The sequence below is a fragment of the Mercenaria mercenaria genome, chromosome 1, assembly GCF_021730395.1.
Source record: "Mercenaria mercenaria strain notata chromosome 1, MADL_Memer_1, whole genome shotgun sequence".
Taxonomy (NCBI): domain Eukaryota; kingdom Metazoa; phylum Mollusca; class Bivalvia; order Venerida; family Veneridae; genus Mercenaria; species Mercenaria mercenaria.
In genome coordinates this window covers 93,626,544-93,646,151 of record NC_069361.1, presented here as the reverse complement: position 1 = coordinate 93,646,151, position 19,608 = coordinate 93,626,544, and the positions used below count along the sequence as shown (strand labels likewise).

Below are 19,608 nucleotides of genomic sequence, written 5' to 3'. Positions count from 1 at the left end.
CAAGATCTTATGGTGATACAAGTTGTGTGCAAGTTTGGTAAAAATTAAATCAGAAATAAAGCTGCTATTTTGCCAGAAAAGGTCAAAATAGCTAATTTTGGCCCTTTCAGGGGCCATAAACTGGAGCCCTTAAAGGGATCTGGCCAGTTCAAGAAAGGAACCAAGATCTTATGGTGATACAAGTTGTGTGCAAGTTTGGTTAAAATAAAATCATAAATGAAACCAGTATCGTGCAGACAAGAAATTGTGGACGGACGACTGACGACGGACGAAGGGCGATCACAAAAGGTCACCCTGTCACTACGTGACAGGTGAGCTAACAACAGTTTACAGCAGGCAAAAGAGCTTATCACAGGATTTGATAAATTTAACACTAGTGTGGTCTGTTGACAGTTGCTTGGGATTTATTAATTATATCACTTTTGAATTTAGTGTCACCATACTGTAAAATGCTGTCCAGCATTTTATGATGTTGAGAAATTTGGAATTAGCTTTTAGGAACTGTACTGAACTGAATACCACAATGTTTTTAATGAAATACAAAACATATATTTACTTTGACTATTTTGACTGCCTGTGCTAGATCTTCTTTCTTTTGAGCTGTTTCCCACAACTGGCTGGCCAGATCGAACAGGGCCACTACAGCCGATATCAACTGGTGCACTTGTGCCTACAAAATTAACAGTTATCAGTTGACAATAGAGCTAACCACTAGATTTGACAAATTTTACAATAATATGGTCTGTCTGACAGTAACTTGGGATTTGTTATGTGACTTTTGATTTTAGAATTAAGTAACTGTAATTGCTCTCCTGCTTTTGTGTGTCTGTGTTCGAGTTTAATGTCAATTTCAACATTTTTTCAGCCATATATTTGGTGTCTTCTTGTAGCAGTGAGCGCAATGGCCAACTTTATAGTGCTGTCTTATTAGAATATCATAACGTAGACATGTAACATGATACCCTGACCAGTCACATTACACTGACACCGGGCTGACCAATCCTAGAGTTATCTTCTTAATGCTAAGTGCCAAGCAAGCCTGCTACTAGTACCATTTTGTCACTTCATTGGTATGATGTGGCCAGAGAGCTAATCCACAACCTCCCATAATCAAAGCAGATGCTCTACCACTAGGCTACCAAGGCGGTATGTCCAGTATTTCATGGTGCCGAACATTGAAATTAGCTTTCAGAACTGTGCTGAACTGAATACCACAATGATTATTAACGAAAAACGGAACATACTCTTACTACAGCTATTTTGACTACCTGTGCTAGATATCCTTTCATTCCAGTTGTTTTCCCTAACTGGCTTGTTAGATGGTGCATGCTCACTAGAGTTGATGTCAATGCGTGAATTTGTGGTCTACAAAATTAACAATAATTGTCAGCAGGAAATAGAGCTTATCTCTAAAATTTGGTTAATATAACAACAGTAAGGTCTGTTTGTTTAGATGTTTGGGATTTGTTAATTATGTGGCTTTTGATTTTAGGGTCACATTACCGTAACTGCTGTCTAGCTTTTGATGGTGCTGGGCATAGGAATTAGCTTTCTGGAACTTTTAGTGAGCTGATAACTACAATGTTTTTAACAAAATGCTGAACATACCCTCACTTTGGCTATTTTGACTGCCTGTGCTAGATATTCTTTCATTTGAAATGTTTTCCCGAACTGTCTGGCTAGATGTTGCAGGGTCACTAGTTTTGATGTCAACTGGTGCACTTGTGCCTACAAAATTAAAAACAGTTGTCAGCAGTCAATAGAGCTTATTAGTGGATTGACAAGTTTAACAATATTAAATGTCTGTTTGACAGTTGCTTGTGATTCATTAATTATGTGACTTCTGATTTTAGTATCACTTTACTGTTACTGCTGTCCAGCTTGTGATGGCGTTAGCACGAGCACTGCCTATGCTAGATATTCTTTCATTTGAGTTTTCGCTAACTGACTGGCTAGATGGTGCAGGCCAGCTTGAGTAGATGTCAGCATGAACACTTGTGCCTATAAAATTAACAAGAGGGCCATAATGGCCCTATATCGCTCACCTGTCATCATTGCACTTAAGGACAAGAAGGTCAAAAAATCATAATCAAGATCAATCAAAAGAATCATGACAAAATATAGTTGAAATTTTCTTAAAGGTACAGATATGTCAAAATACACCTATAAATTGGAGGCACCATCCATGTTGTACCACAGGAAAGTGGTCTCAGTTTTTCCCTACGGCCAATAATAAAAAAGTTACTAAATAAGCTATTTATAGTAACATAAAAGGGAAGTAATTAAAACAAAAATAAAGAAGAATCTGCCAAATAAAAACAAGAGCACTGCAATGCAAGGCAAATGCAGAGCAAACCCATAATGGAATCTGGCCAGTTCAAGAAACGATCAAGGTCTTGTGGTGATACAATTTGTGTGCAAGTTTGGTTTAAATCAAATCATAAATGAAGCTGCTATTGCGCAGACAAGGTCAAAATAGCTAATTTTGGCCCTTTCAGGGGCCATAACTCTGAAACCCATTATGGGATCTGGCCGGTTCAAGAAAGGAACCGAGATCTTATGGTGACACAAGTTTTGTGCAAGTCTGATTAAATTCAAATCATAAATGAAGCTGCTATTGTGCAGACAAGGTCAAAATAGCTAATTTTGGCCCTTTCAGGGGCCATAACTCTGGAATTCATCATGGGATCTGGCCAGTTCAAGAAAGGAACCAAGATCTTATGGAGATACAAATTGTGTGCAAGTTTGGTAAAAGTCAAATCATTAATGAAGCTGCTATTGCGCAGATAAGGTCAAAATAGCTAATTTTGGCCCTTTCAGGGGCCATAACTCTGAAACCCATTATGGGATCTGGCCGGTTCAAGAAAGGACCGAAATCTTATGATGACACAAGTTTTGTGCAAGTCTGATTAAATTCAAATCATAAATGAAGCTGCTATTGTGCAGACAAGGTCAAAATAGCTAATTTTGGCCCTTTCAGGGGCCATAACTCTAGAATTCATCATGGGATCTGGCCAGTTCAAGAAAGGAACCAAGATCTTATGAAGATACAAATTGTGTGCAAGTTTGGTAAAAGTCAAATCATTAATAAAGCTGCTATTGTGCAGACAAGGTCAAAATAGCTAATTTTGGCCCTTTCAGGGGCCATAACTCTGGAACCCATCATGGGATCTTGCCAGTACAAGAAAGGAACCAAGATCTTATGGTGATACAAGTTGTGTGCAAGTTTGGTAAAAATGAAATCATTAATAAAGCTGCTATTGTGCAGACAAGGTCAAAATAGCTAATTTTGGCTATTTCAGGGGCCATAACTCTGGAACCCATTATGGGATCTGGCCAGTTCAAGAAAGGAACCAAGATCTTATGGTGATACAAGTTGTGTGCAAGTTTGGTAAAAATTAAATCAGAAATAAAGCTGCTATTGTGCAGAAAAGGTCAAAATAGCTAATTTTGGCCCTTTCAGGGGCCATAACTCTGGAGCCCTTAAAGGGATCTGGCCAGTTCAAGAAAGGAACCAAGATCTTATGGTGATACAAGTTGTGTGCAAGTTTGGTTAAAATAAAATCATAAATGAAACCAGTATCGTGCAGACAAGAAATTGTGGACGGACGACTGACGACGGACGAAGGGCGATCACAAAAGGTCACCCTGTCACTACATGACAGGTGAGCTAACAACAGTTTACAGCAGGCAAAAGAGCTTATCACAGGATTTGATAAATTTAACACTAGTGTGGTCTGTTTGACAGTTGCTTGGGATTTATTAATTATATCACTTTTGAATTTAGTGTCACCATACTGTAACTGCTGTCCAGCATTTGATGATGTTGAGAATTGGAATTAGCTTTTAGGAACTGTACTGAACTGAATACCACAATGTTTTTAATGAAATACAAAACATATATTTACTTTGACTATTTTGACTGCCTGTGCTAGATCTTCTTTCTTTTGAGCTGTTTCCCACAACTGGCTGACCAGATCGAACAGGGCCACTACAGCCGATATCAACTGGTGCACTTGTGCCTACAAAATTAACAGTTATCAGTTGACAATAGAGCTAACCACTAGATTTGACAAATTTTACAATAATATGGTCTGTCTGACAGTAACTTGGGATTTGTTATTTGACTTTTGATTTTAGAATTAAGTAACTGTAATTGCTCTCCTGCTTTTGTGTGTCTGTGTTCGAGTTTAATGTCAATTTCAACATTTTTTCAGCCATATATTTGGTGTCTTCTTGTAGCAGTGAGCGCAATGGCCAACTTTATAGTGCTGTCTTATTAGAATATCATAACGTAGACATGTAACATGATACCCTGACCAGTCACATTACACTGACACCGGGCTGACCAATCCTAGAGTTATCTTCTTAATGCTAAGTGCCAAGCAAGCCTGCTACTAGTACCATTTTGTCACTTCATTGGTATGATGTGGCCAGAGAGCTAATCCACAACCTCCCATAATCAAAGCAGATGCTCTACCACTAGGCTACCAAGGCGGTATGTCCAGTATTTCATGGTGCCGAGCATTGAAATTAGCTTTCAGAACTGTGCTGAACTGAATACCACAATGATTATTAACGAAAAATGGAACATACTCTTACTACAGCTATTTTGACTACCTGTGCTAGATATCCTTTCATTCCAGTTGTTTTCCCTAACTGGCTTGTTAGATGGTGCATGCTCACTAGAGTTGATGTCAATGCGTGAATTTGTGTCTACAAAATTAACAATAATTGTCAGCAGGCAATAGAGCTTATCTCTAGATTTGGTTAATATAACAATAGTAAGGTCTGTTTGATAGATGTTTGGGATTTGTTAATTATGTGGCTTTTGATTTTAGGGTCACATTACCGTAACTGCTGTCTAGCTTTTGATGGTGCTGGGCATAGGAATTAGCTTTCTGGAACTGTAGTGAGCTGATAACTACAATGTTTTTAACAAAATGCTGAACATACCCTCACTTTGGCTATTTTGACTGCCTGTGCTAGATATTCTTTCATTTGAAATGTTTTCCCGAACTGTCTGGCTAGATGTTGCAGGGTCACTAGATTTGATGTCAACTGGTGCACTTGTGCCTACAAAATTAAAAAACAGTTGTCAGCAGTCAATAGAGCTTATTAGTGGATTTGACAAGTTTAACAATACAACTAAGAATAAATAAAGTAGAGGTACAACACGCCTGAACACCAGATAGGTTGTAACTGAATTTATTTATAGATCAACTAGTTTCGGTTCATTGTTAAGTTTAACAATAGTGTGGTCTGTTATTATGTGACTTTTAATTTAGAGTTAACTTTCTATAACTGCTCTCCAGCTTTTTTTTTTTATTTGGGTTTAATATTTTTTTCAACATTTTTTCATTCATATATTTGGTGTTTACTTGTAGCAGTGAGCGCAATGGCCAACTTTATAGTGCTGCATTACTGGAATATCACAACGTAGACACGTGTCATGATACCCCCACCCAGTCACATTACACTGAAACCAGGCTGACCAGTACTAGACTTATCTTTTAATGCTGAACGCCATGCAAGGATGCTACTAGTACCGTTTTTTCCTATCTCTGGCATGGCATGGGCAGAGAGCGAGCCAACGACCTCCAATACTAAGCCGGCACTCTACCTCTAGGCTACTGAGGCAGTACCTCCAGCTTTTGATGGTGCTGAGCATTTGAATAAGCTTTCAAAACTGTGCTGCACTGAACAACACAATGTTTTAAACGAAATGCAGAACATATACTTACTTTCGCTATTTTGACAGCCTATGCTAGATATTAATTCACTTGAGTTGTTTTCCCTAACTGACTGCCTAGATGGTACAGGTTCACTAGAGTTGATGTCAGCACATGCACTTGTGCCTACAAAATTAACAAAAATTGTCAGCAATCAACAGAGCTTATCACTGGATTAAATAAATTTAACAATAGTGTGGTCTGTTTGACAGTTGCTTGGGATTCATTAATCATGTGACTTTTGATTTTAGTGTCACCATGCTGTAACTGCTGTCCAGCATTTGATGATGCTGAGAACTGAATTAGCTTTCAGAAACTGTGCTTGACTGAATTCCACAATGTTTCTAACAAAATGCAGAGTATTATACTTACTTTGGCTATTTTGACTGACTATGCTAGATATTCTTTCATTTGAGTTGTTTTCCCTAACTGACTGGCTACATGGTGCAGGTTTACTAGAGTGGATATCAGCACATGCACTTGTGCCTACAAAATTAACAAATTACCAGCAAGCTTACCATTGGATTTGACAAATTTAATACAGTGCAGTTTGTTTCAGTCACTTGGAATTGATTGATTGTGACTTTTAATTTTAGGGTTACCTTACTGTAATTGCTGCCCAGCTTTTCATGGTGCCGAGATTTAAGTGATGGGCCAAGCAGTTAGCTTTCAAGAACTGTACTGGACTGAATACCATAATGTTTTAAAAATATAGAAATTACTCTTACTTTGGTTATTTTGGCTGCCTGTGCTAGTTCTTTCATTTGACTTCATTCCCCTAACTGGCTGGCTAGATGGTACAGGCTCACTCCTGTTGTCAACTGGTGCACTTGTGCCTACAAAATTAACAACAGTTGTCAGCAGGCAATTGGGCTTACTATTGGATTTGACAAATTTAACAATATTACAGTCTGTTTGACAGTTGCTTGTGATTCATTATTTATGTGACTTCTGATTTTAGTTTCACTTTTCTGTAACTACTGTCCAGCTTTTGATGGTGCTGAGCACTGCCTATTCTAGATATTCTTTCATTTGAATTTTCCCTAACTGACTGGCTAGATGGTGCAGGCTAACATTGGAATTAGCTTTCAGAACCGTGCTGGACTGAATACAACAATGATTAAAACGAAATCTGGAACATACTCTTACTATGGCTATTTTTGCTGCCTTCGCTAGTTCTTCTTTCATTTGACTTGATTCCCTTAACTGGCTGGCTAGGTGGTGCAGGTTCACTCCTGTTGATGTCAACTGGTGCACTTGTGCCTACAAAATTAACAACAGTTGTCAACAGACAATACAGCTTACCACTTGATTTGACAAATTTAATATAGTGCAATTTGTTTTGACAGTCACTTGGAATTTATTGATTGTGACTTTTGATTTAAGGGTTACCTTACTGTAATTGCTGTCCAGCTTTTGATGGCACTGAGAATTGCGTGATGGCCCATGCAATTAGCTTTCAGGAACTGTGCTGGACTGAATACCACAATGTTTAAAATGAAATGTAGAATTTACTCTTACTTTGGCTATTGTGGCTGCCTGTGCTAGTTCTTCTTTCATTTGACTTGATTCTCCTAATTGGCTGGCTAGATGGTGCAGGCTCACTCCTGTTGATGTCAACTGGTGCATTTGTGCTTACAAAATTAACAATAGTTGTCAGCAGACAACAGATATTACCATTGGATTTGACAAAATTTAACAAAAGTGCAGTATGGTCAACAGTCACTGGGGAGTTAGTGACTTCTGATTTTACAGTTACCTTACAGTAATTGCTGGCCAGCTTTTGATGGTGCTGAGAATTTGAGTTAGCATTCAGGAACTGTTCTTGACTGAATACCACAATGTTTTAAACGACATGCAGAACATAAACATACTTTGGCTATTTTGACTGCCTGTGCTAGATCTTCTTTCAACTGTGCTGTTTCCCATAACTGGCTGGCTAGATGGTGCAGACCCATTGGAGTTGATGGCGACGCGTAAACTTGGGCCTACAAAATTAACAGCAGTTGTCAGCAGACAATAGAGCTTACCACCGGATTTGACAAGTTTAACAATAGTGCAGTTTGTTTTGACAGTCCTGTGTCTTGCCACAGTGTCCTTTTTTAAGAAGAGCTGTTTTGAAAAACACATATGTCTTCATTGGTGCTATGTCAGAGGTAACTGTGTGTGTAAGTTGCAGTCTCAAGTATGCTACCATTTGACAGGGGTCATTTTCTGACCATAAATAATTATTCTATGAAGCTTGTTTATAGTAGGGCAAAGCATTTTCCAGTCGAAGATCATAAATTACTGGTTTCAATACCAATGTCACTGTGTCCTTTAACCTCTTGACCCCCCCCCACCCCACACACACAGCAAGGGGATCATCTAGTGGCAGTTTGAAATGCCTTAAAATGCAACATTTCTTATGTTTTTCCAAAAATCTGAGCCTCCGTTGGTCAAGTGGTTAAGGCCGCTGACTTCAAATCAAGTCCCGCTCGGGCACTGAATTATTCATGTGAGGAAGCCAGCCAGCTGGCTAACGGAAGGTCGTGGTTCTACCCAGGTGCCTGTCTGTGATGAAATGATGCACGGAGGTACACCCAGAGTCTTCTTCCCTCAACAAAGCTGGAAAGTCACGATATGACATTAATTACGATTGTGCGACGTTAAACCCAACAAAACAAACATTTTCAAAATATAAATGTGAATATTTCAAGCAATATTTTGATAACACAATAAACTTAAACTTGCTATGTATATCTTTTGAAAACATTCATGCATGAGAACAAAGTCTACAATTTAGCGCTCCTACCAAGTTTTCCAATCCGTAAATTTGATGGGATTCCGAGGTTAATAATGATGAAACTATCTTTTCTATTGTCAGTACTGAGCTAGAATGTGTCTGTAAGGACAAAGGGTGTGCCCCCACTGGAACATTTGTCAAAAATAAGGGGCAATATGTCCATTCTACAGATAGAGGCGCAACTCCAATTTTAAATATGTCGGCACAGTTCAACTTTTTATACTTTTTGGTAGTATCACTATTTTGCTTTCAAAATGAAGGAGGCATGTTTTATACCTGTCGTAATTCGCACTGAAATGTCCACTAGAGATAACTTATTTTCGAAATCAGACGTTTAACACATGCACATTAGAGCAAAAATCTATGTCAGCGATCTAGGGTTAAATTAAATTGCATGGTACTGAAATTTAAATATCGGGACAATTACTAAACTGTTATGCTCAAATGATTAGTTAATGAGATACATTTTGAACAAAACATCGCCTTTTTCAATATGTGTCAATCATTTGTATATTGACCATGTACTTTTTGTGTCGGCAATTTGGACAACAGATACGTAACATCATCTATTCACTTCAAATACTCAGGTGCGTAATGTATGTTCTGGAACGACTGTTGTCAGTTTGAATGTTTAATGATATGATTATCAAAAAAATATTTGTTTATTAACGAAATAAACAAACTGTAGAAAATAAAATAAGATGATGACCAACAACCACCGTATTTCAATTTGTTTTTAACAGATACGTTACGATGTGTTTCATTCAGCATGCACTTATATTGCATTTATCTAGAAATGTTACTGGACAGTGTAGTAGAACACGTGTATAACTTTGTATCCGAGTTAAAGTATTTAACTTTCAGTCCAGATTTCATATTTTTCACTTGAGTAATATGAGCTACATGTTTCAAATGTCAAACTGATGATTTTTAGAATTGTTTTGGAAGATTTTCTGATGTACAATCAAGTAACCCCTGGGGCTGGGTCAAGTTTACCCCGGGGGTCATGAATGGAACAAAGTTTGTAGAAGTCTACTAGGCAATGTAACATATCAAATATCTAAGATCTAGGCCTTCTGGTTTATTTTTAGCAAATTTATGAAGATTTCCCTATATACAATCAAGTAACCCCTGGGGCTGGGTAAATTTGACCCTGGGGGGTCCAGATTTGAATTTTTTTGTAGAAGTCTACTAGGCAATGCTACACGTCAAATATCTAAGATCTAGGCCTTCTGGTTTATTTTTAGAAATTTTTTGAAGATTTTCCTATGTAAAATCAAGTGACCCCTGGGCCGGGGTCAATTTTGACCCCGGGGGGTCATGATTTGAACAGATTTTGTAGAGGTCCATTAGGCAATGCTACATGTCAAATATCTAAGCTGTAGGCCTTCTGGTTTATTTTTAGAAAAATTTGAAGATTTTCCTATGTAAAATCAAGTGACCCCTGGGCCGGGGTCAATTTTGACCCCGGGGGGTCATGATTTGAACAGATTTTGTAGAGGTCCATTAGGCAATGCTACATGTCAAATATCTAAGCTGTAGGCCTTCTGGTTTATTTTTAGAAAAATTTGAAGATTTTCCTATGTAAAATCAAGTGACCCCTGGGGCGGGGTCAATTTTGAACAAACTTGGTAGAGGTCCACTAGGCAATGCTTCACACCAAATATCTAAGCTCTAGGGCTTCTGGTTTTTGAGAAGAAGATTTTTAAAGTTTTTCCTTTCTGTTGCCATGGCAACCAGAGTTCTGCATGGAATTCAATTCTTTGAATAATTTTTAAAGAAAACCATCCAAGGAACATCCCTGTGAAGTTTCATCAAAATTGGCCTGTTGGTTTAGGAGGAGATGTTGTTTAAAGGAAAGTGTGGACGGACGCACGCACGGTGAGCAATCACAATAGCTCACCCTGAGCACTTTGTGCTCTGGTGAGCTAAAAACAGATACGTTAGTTTTACAAACAACAGATACGGTATACGACTGTGCTATAAAAGTGTAAAAATGTTTGAATTGTTTGAATAATCATCACCTTAACTTTAAAGTTTTAGAAAAAAGTTGATGGCGTTTTATTATTGATATCTGAAGTTAATAAGACTTCATAAATATTGAATAAAACAGATACGTTACAATTTCAATTTTTTAAGTTAGATGTTCAAATTAAAGTTTTTCTATACAAAACATTAACATTTTGTGTTATATTTCTTTATTTACAAATAGAATCATATCAAAATGTTTGAAATATAAAGCATATGTAACGCCAATTTATCAATTTAAACTAGAGCTATCACTAAAGATGATGAATGTACCCCCCGCATGCACTGACACAGTACATTGCAATTTGACGCAAACAAGATTGCATAATTATGTGGACTGTATGTATATAGACTGTATGTATACAGTATAGTAACAAAAATATTTATCTAAAAGAATATAACATGCACCATGCACAACTAGGGTTGGTACTGATCACTTGTGCTAAGTTTCATTAAATTGTGTGTAAGGGTTTGGTAGATTAGGCACGCACAAGATTGCATATGCAGACTGTATGTACATAGTATGTTAACAAGAAACAAAGTCCCATAACTCTGCAATTTTTGTCGCTGAAAGAACCTAACATGCCCCATGCACAACTACTGTTGTTACTGATCACTTGTGTGAAGTTTCATTAAATGTGTCAAGGGGATGAGGAGAGATGGTGCGCACAAGATTGTGTCTATGCATATAGTATAGTAACAAAAAAACAAAGTCCCATAACTCTACAAATTTTTTTTCTAAAAGAACCTAACATGCCCCATGCACAACTACTGTTGGTACTGATCATTTGTGTGAAGTTTCATTAAATTCTGTCAAGGGGATAAGGAGAGATGGTGCGCACAAGATTGCGTCTACGGACAGACGGCCAGACAGACAGACAGACAACCTGAAACCAGTATACCCCCCCTTACAACTTTGTTGTCGGGGGGTACAACTATCACTAAAGGTGATGAATGTACCCCCCGCATGCACTGACACAGTATATTGCAATTTGACGCACACAAGATTGCATAATTATGTGGACTGTATGTATATAGACTGTATGTATACAGTATAGTAACAAAAAACAAGAAACGCGGCAATGCCACGAAACCAGGTTTTCAACACTTTTCATAAGAATAAAAAAGTATACTGAATCACAGTGCACCACTTTAAAGCACAACCCTAACCCTAACCCTAAACCCTAATCCTAACCCTATTTTTAGTAACAATGACCTTGACCTTGATCCCAGAAACCCCAAAATCAATCCCAAGCTACAACTTTATATAAGTTTTCTATACACCAAGTTTCATCATGATAGCTCATTCCTAAGTTAAGTTATTGACCGGAAACCCTTTTTCTATTTTAAGTAACAGTGACCTTGACCTTGATCCCAGAAACCCCAAAATCAATCCCAGCCTTTGTCTTGATATAAGCTACATACATACCAAGTTTTATTCAAATATCTTTACCGAAACAAAAGTTATTGACCGGAAACACCAGTTTGACGCCACCGCCCATCCGCCTGCCCGCCTGACCAACGACATACCCCAATCTAATAACTCAGGTTTTCGTGAAAACCTGGTTAACAAAGTCCCATAACTATGCAGAATATTTATCAAAAAGAATATAACATGCACCATGCACAACTAGGGTTGTACTGATCACTTGTGTGAAGTTTCATTAAATTGTGTGTAAGGGTAGATTAGGCACGCACAAGATTGCATATGCAGACTGTATGTACATAGTATGTTAACAAGAAACAAAGTCCCATAACTCTGCAATTTTTGTCGCTGAAAGAACCTAACATGCCCCATGCACAACTACTGTTGTTACTGATCACTTGTGTGAAGTTTCATTAAATTGTGTCAAGGGGATGAGGAGAGATGGTGCGCACAAGATTGTGTCTATGTATATAGTATAGTAACAAAAAAACAAAGTCCCATAACTCTGCAATTTTTTTTCTAAAAGAACCTAACATGCCCCATGCACAACTACTGTTGGTACTGATCACTTGTGTGAAGTTTCATAAAACTGTGTCAAGGGGATGAGGAGAGATGGTGCGCACAAGATTGTGTCTATGTATATAGTAAAGTAACAAAAAAACAAAAAGAACCTAACATGCCCCATGCACAACTACTGTTGGTACTGATCACTTGTGTGAAGTTTCATTAAATTCTGTCAAGGGGATAAGGAGAGATGGTGCGCACAAGATTGCGTCTACGGACAGACGGCCAGACAGACAGACGGACAGACAGACAGACAGACAACCTGAAACCAGTATATCCCCCCTTACAACTTTGTTGTCGGGGGGGTACAAAAATGCAATGGATACGTTTATACGAAATGGGTAGACAATTTTCACTATTTATTTATTTATTTGGGTTAAATTACAGCGCACCAACACAGTATAGGTTATATGGCGCCAAAGAGGATTACAAATTTTGGTTTCTCATCTCATTTACATCGAAATAAAAACATGAGGTATGGAAAAAGGCTGTTTTTTTCCGTATATATCGAAGAACCAATAGTTATATTGTTCAAATAGTATGTTTCCCTCATCAATTCAAGTACGTTAATCTACATGATGATATAGATCTTATTTCATAATCCAATATAAATGCGTTTTTTGACAACTGATATTTGTGTAAATTACTTTCTTCTTTCCATACCATTTGATTTATTTCATCAATCATTATATATGAATAACTTCATTTCTTATTAAACTATAAAGAGTATTTAGTCTGAACAGGTAAATAACAGACACAAATATTGTTATGTGTTATATTAAAATATTTTTTTTAATGGAAATTCGCAACGTAACGTATCTGTCGCTGATCCACAGCTATCTTTGCAAAATCAATGAAATAACGAAAAATTGTCGATAGTTAACTAAAAGATTTGATTTGTGTACTCCAAAGGCATGAAACAACTAAATAACAAGAGGACCATGATGGTCCTGAATCGCTCACCTGTCCCCAAATGACCCAGTTTTGAACTGAGTATGATGTTGTTTTTTCTACTATTTGACATAGTGACCTAGTTTTTGAGCTCGTGACCTAGTTTTGAACTAGACCTAGATATCATCAAGATAAAATTTCTGACCAATTTTCATGAAGATCCATTGAAAAATATGGCCTCTAGAGAGGTCACAAGGTTTTTCTATTATTTGACCTAATGACCTAGTTTTTGCCGGCATGTGACCCAGTTTCAAACTTGATCTAGACAGCATCGAGGTGAACATTCTGACCAATTTTCATGAAGATCCATATAAAAGTATGGCCTCTAGAGAGGTCACAAGGTTTTTCTATTTTTAGACCTACTGACCTAGTTTTAGACTGCAGTTGATCCAGTTTTGAACTTGACCTAGATATCATCAAGATGAACATTCAGACCAACTTTCATATAGATCCCATAAAAATATGGCCACTAGAGAGGTCACAAGGTTTTTCTATTATTTGACTTAATGACCTAGTTTTTGTCGGCATGTGACCCAGTTTCAAATCTGACCTAGATATCATCAAAGTGAACATTCTGACCAATTTTCATGAAGATCCATTCAAAAGTATGGCCTCTAGAGAGGTCACAAGGTTTTTCTATTTTTAGATCTACTGACCAAGTTTTTGACCGCAGTTGACCCAGTCTCAAACTTGACCTAGATATCATCAAGATGAACATTCAGGCCAACTTTCATACAGATCCCATGAAAAATATGGCCTTTAGAGAGGTCACAAGGTTTTTTATTATTTGACCTACTGACCTAGTTTTTGTCGGCACATGACCCAGTTTCAAACTTGACCTAGATATCATCAAGGTGAACATTCTGACCAATTTTCATGAAGATCCATTCAAAAGTATGGGCTCTAGAGAGGTCACAAGGTTTTTCTTTTTTTAGACCTACTGACCTAGTTTTTGACCGCACGTGACCCAGTTTCGGAATTATCTAGATATCATCAAGATGAACATTCAGACCAACTTTCATACAGATCCCATGAAAAATATGGCCTCTAGAGAGGTCACAAGGTTTTTCTATTATTTGACCTACTGACCTAGTTTTTGATGGCACGTGACCCACTTTCAAACTTGACCTAGATATCATCAAGGTAAACATTCTGACCAATTTTCATAAAGACCCCATGAAAAATGTGACCTCTAGAGTAGTCACAAGCAAAAGTTTACGGACTAACGGACGGACGGACGACGGGCGATCACAAAAGCTCACCTTGTCACTTTGTGACAGGTGAGCTAAAAAACAAATCTGATTATATTTGGGAACATCAGATGTGGGGACATTTTTACTGTCCAAGTTGCTCCTCTATCTGTGGAATGGACGAATAATGCAAATGTTTGCAGTCCTAAGGAGGTGTAGCCTCAACAAACTTTTTATATAATTATAGGATTCATTATTCTAGGCCATATACTTTTTGAGCTATGAGCATCACAAACAAAAATACGCTATTTTGGCTATTTCAAGGGCTGTAATTCTGTAACTAGCTCTAAAATCTCAAGAAAAATGCCATGCATGCAAGGTCACATCATGACAAAGACTCATGCAAAGTTTCATGAATTTACTTCAAATACTTTTTGAACTTGGCACGTAATTAGGTGAAAATGTGCATTTTTTACTATTTCAGGGGCCATAACTTTAAAATTAGGGGGTGGAGCCAGACGAAAAATAAGAGGTGAGCAAGTTTAGATCATGATTAAGACTCATGCAAGTTTTTTTTTATACAAAATGAGCCTTTGGCTCAGGTGAGCTAAAAAGGAAGTAGGTCAGTAGGTCATAATTAAGACTATTCAAGATGAGTATTAAAACCTGTGTCAAAAATTGTATAGGTGGTCCAAATCTCTTTGCTGTAGCTTCAAAACTAAGGATATTAAAGATGAATATCGAAATCTATATCAAAAGTTATACTGGTGGTCCAAATTTCTACACTGTACCTTTAAAAACAAGACAGTACGTCAGTAGGTCACGATTAAGACTATTCAAGATGAGTATTGAAATCTGTATCAAACATTATACATGTGGTCCAAATTTCTTTGCCATTCCTTCAAAAATGAACAAGAGCTCGTAGAACACGAAATGCCCCTTTGATGCATTCAGTAATTGAACAAAGAACAGAAAGTATTTGGTCACTGTACACAAAAGTTCTACTGTTCTGGGTCAATGTGACCTTGACCTTTGACCTACTGACCTCAAAATAAATAGGGGTCATCTGCTGGTCATGATCAACCTCCCTATCAAGTTTCGACATCCTAGGCCCAAACGTTCTCAAGTTATCATCCGGAAATTATTTAAGTGTTCTGGGTGTTAATAAGACCTTGACCTTTGGACTACTGTCATCTGCTGGTCATGACCAACCTCTCTTTTAACTTTTGTGATTCTAGGCCCAAGCGTTCTCAAGTTATCATCCAGAAACGGTGTAACTATTACGGGTCACTGTGATCTTGACCTATGACCTACTGTCCTCAAAATCAATAGGGGTCATCTGTCATGATTAACATTTCTATCAACTTTCATGATCCCAGGCCCAAGCGTTCTTCAGTTTTTGTTTGTTTTAGGTTTAACGCCGTTTTTCAACAGTATTTCAGTCATGTAACGGCGGGCAGTTAAACTAATCAGTGTTCCTAGATTCTGTACCAGTACAAACCTATTCTCCACATGTAACTGCCAATTTCCCCACATGAATTATCAGAGGTGGAGAACGAAGGATTTCAGACACAATGTCTTTTATCAAATTGTCAAAGAGAACACACGCCCTGCCTGAGGATCGAACGCGTGACCCCACGAACCGTCGACCAACGCTCTCCCTACTGAGCTAAGCGGGCGGGCTTGAGTTATCACCCTGAAAATGTTTAACTATTCTGGGTCACTGTGACCTTTGATCTACTGACCTCAAAATCAATAGGGGTCACCTGCTGGACATCCCCAACCTCCCTATCAACTTCCATGATCCTAGGCCTAAGTGTTCTCGAGTTATCGTCCAGAAACTGTTTAACTGTTCCGAGTCACTGTTACCTTGACCTCTGACCTACTGACCTTAAAATCAATACAGTCATCTGCTGGTCATGACTAACCTCCCTATCAACTTTCATGATCCTAGGCCCAAGCATTCTTGAATTATCGTCCGTAAACAGTTTATCTGTTCCAGGTCAATGTGACCTTGACCTTTGCCCCACTGACCTCAAAATCAATAGGAGTCATCTGCTGGTCATGACCGACCTCCCAGTCGACTTTCATGATCCTAGGCCCAAGCGTTCTTGAGTTACCATCCGGAAACCGTTTGTCTGTTACGGGTCACTGTGACCTTGACCTTTAACCTACACCCTCAAAATCAATAGGGGTCATCTATTGGTCATGACCTACCTCCCAATCAACTTTCATGATCCTAGGCCAAAGTGTTCTTGAATTATCATCTGGAAACTGATTGGTCTATGGACCTATGGACATACAGACCGACAGACATTTGCAAAACAATATACCCCTCCTTCTTTGAAGGGGGGCATAATAAGTCTATTTAAAATAAGGGACCATCCGGGCATGGCCTATATTGACCCCAATGTCATGATTTGAAAAGTCTTTGTAGAGAACTACTAGAGCATGCAACATACCAAATATCTAAGGTCTGGGCCTTATGGTTCTGGTCATGCAGAACTTGACAGATTTTTCCTATATGTCAATGTAAAACAATGGACCCTGGGTATGGCATATAAATGTACTGACCCAAGAAGATTTTTTAAGTTTTCCTTTCGGTTGCCATAGCTACCAGAGTTCTGTACGGATTTAAAATCTTTGAACAATTTTAAAGAAGACCAACCACAGAACATCCATGTGAAGTTTCATTTAATTGCAAAGATGGCCGTAGGTTGCTCACCTGAGTAACACACCAGAACAGTTTTAACATGTTTGACGTAGTCTTACCATATTTCATGGAGACAAATATTCTGACCAATTTTTTAATTAAGATTGGACCAAAAATGTGGCCTCTCGAGTGTAAACAAGTATTTTCTTTGATTTGACCTTAGGTGACCTAGCTTTTAAAAACCACATGTCTCAGATTAAAACTTACCAATGATTTCATGAAAAGAAACATTCTGACAAAGTTTCGGGAAGATTTGAGCAAAAAAGTGGCCTCTAGAGTGTTAACAAGCTTTTCCATAGATTGGACCTAGTTTTTAACCCACATGACCCAGATTCGAACCTGACCTATAAGACATCAAGACAATTATTCTGACCAAATCTAATGAGTTTCAAACTTAAACTGTTAACAAGATTTTCCTTTGATCTGGCCTACTGACCTAGTTTTTGACCCCTAGATTGTTACCCCCACATAACCCAAATTCGAACTTGACATAGAGGTCATCAAGAAAAACATTCTTTTTTATCATCTATAGTAACACATAACATTTTTGTTTGAAATAATTATTATTTTGAAGAGAAAATAACTGTTTACATACGGAACAAAGAGAAACTACCTATATATTTTATTTTTTCAACAAAAAAAACAACACAATTATGGCATGAATATACTACAAAGATGTAGTTTGTTATACATCATTTACAGCGCGAGAGTTATCTTACATAAGGGGTGTAAAACAGAGTTTTCCAGCACCAGTGGAAACATCAGAAACTCCCATCTGGTATGAATGATATGGGTATGTATACAATTTACTTATTTACTAATATACTTATTCATTAAATTAACATGAGGGTCGTGCGGCCCTATATCACTCACCTGTTAAAACTTAGCCTTGAAATCTCAATCAAGATAAACATTCCGGCCAAGTTTCATGAAGATAGGGTCATAAATGTGGCCTCTACAGTGTTAACAAGCTTTTTTCTTTTTATTTGAGTGGTGACCTAGTTTTTGACCCCACATGACATAGTTTCGAACCTGGCACAGGAATCATCAAGATAGACATTCTTAGCAAGTTTCATCAAGATGGGATAATAAATCTAGCCTCTGGAGTGTTAACAAGCATTTCCTTTGATTTAAGTGGGTGACCTAGTTTTTAACCCCACATGACCCAGTTTCGAACTTGAACTAGGAATCATCAAGATGAATATTCTGATTAAGTTTCAAGAAGATAGGGTCATAACTGTGGCCTCAAGAGTGTTAACAAGCTTTTCCTTTCGTTTGACTGGATGACCTAGTTTCTGACCCCATATGACCCAGTTTTGAGCTAGGCATAGGAATCATTACGATAAATATTCTTACCATATTTCATGAAGATAGGGTCATTAAATATGACCTTTAGAGTGTTAACAAGCATTTTTGATCCCACATGACCCAATTTCGAACTTGGCCTAGGAATCATTCATCAAGTTGGACCTTCTGCCCAGTTTCAAGAAGATAGGGTCATAAATGTGGACTCAAGAGTGTTAACAAGTTTTTCCTTTCATCTGACCGGCTGTCCTAGTTTCTGACCCCATATGACCCAGTTTGGACTTGTAACAGGAATCATCAAGCTAAATATTCTGACAAAGTTTTATGAAGATTGGGTCATAAATGTGGCCTCTAGTGTGTTAACAAGCTTTATCTTCACCTAGTGACCTTAGTGACCTAGGTTTTCACCCCCATCATGACCCATTTTCGAAGTTGGCCTAGAGATCATCAAGATAAACATTCTGTGCAAGTTTGTATCAAACTAGAGCTGCTTTTGAGAAAAGCAAATGTCTCCCACAACTGCCTAATCTTCTAAATAGCAAGTCAGTCTTTATATACTGTTTACTCACTACAATTCAAGGGACAGAACTCCAAAATGCCTGGACCGATTTGGCTCTTTATCGAACTTGTCTGAGGTCTTATGGTCAAACACATTTTGTTCAAATTTGGTGAAGATTGGATGAGAAATGTTCGACTTAGAGTGCGGACAAGAGCAAAAAGGCCAATTTTTCGGTAGTTCAAGGGCCGTAACTCAAAAATGCCTGAACCGATTTGGCTAGTTATCAAACTTGGCCAAGGTCTTATGGTCAAACACATTTTGTTCAAATCTGGTGAAGATCAGATGAGAAATCTTTGACTTAGAGTGCGGACAAGAGCAAAAAGGCCAATTTTTCGGTAGTTCAAGGGCCATAACT

General features: G+C 37.9%; 1 protein-coding gene across 1 annotated transcript in view; it reads right to left on the bottom strand.

Annotated features, from left to right (window-relative positions):
* LOC123530115 (uncharacterized) overlaps window positions 1–19,608 on the bottom strand; it is a 379,601-nt gene that overhangs the window by 131,182 nt on the left and 228,811 nt on the right. The window contains exons 10-19 of the mRNA XM_053517535.1: window positions 7,607–7,720; window positions 6,876–6,995; window positions 6,461–6,568; window positions 6,105–6,218; window positions 5,745–5,858; window positions 4,957–5,076; window positions 4,621–4,716; window positions 3,909–4,022; window positions 1,609–1,728; window positions 557–670 (exon numbers count right to left, since the gene is read on the bottom strand). Of these exons, the coding sequence (XP_053373510.1) occupies window positions 557–670; window positions 1,609–1,728; window positions 3,909–4,022; window positions 4,621–4,716; window positions 4,957–5,076; window positions 5,745–5,858; window positions 6,105–6,218; window positions 6,461–6,568; window positions 6,876–6,995; window positions 7,607–7,720 (1,134 nt within the window). The remainder of the gene's footprint in view (window positions 1–556; window positions 671–1,608; window positions 1,729–3,908; window positions 4,023–4,620; window positions 4,717–4,956; window positions 5,077–5,744; window positions 5,859–6,104; window positions 6,219–6,460; window positions 6,569–6,875; window positions 6,996–7,606; window positions 7,721–19,608) is intronic.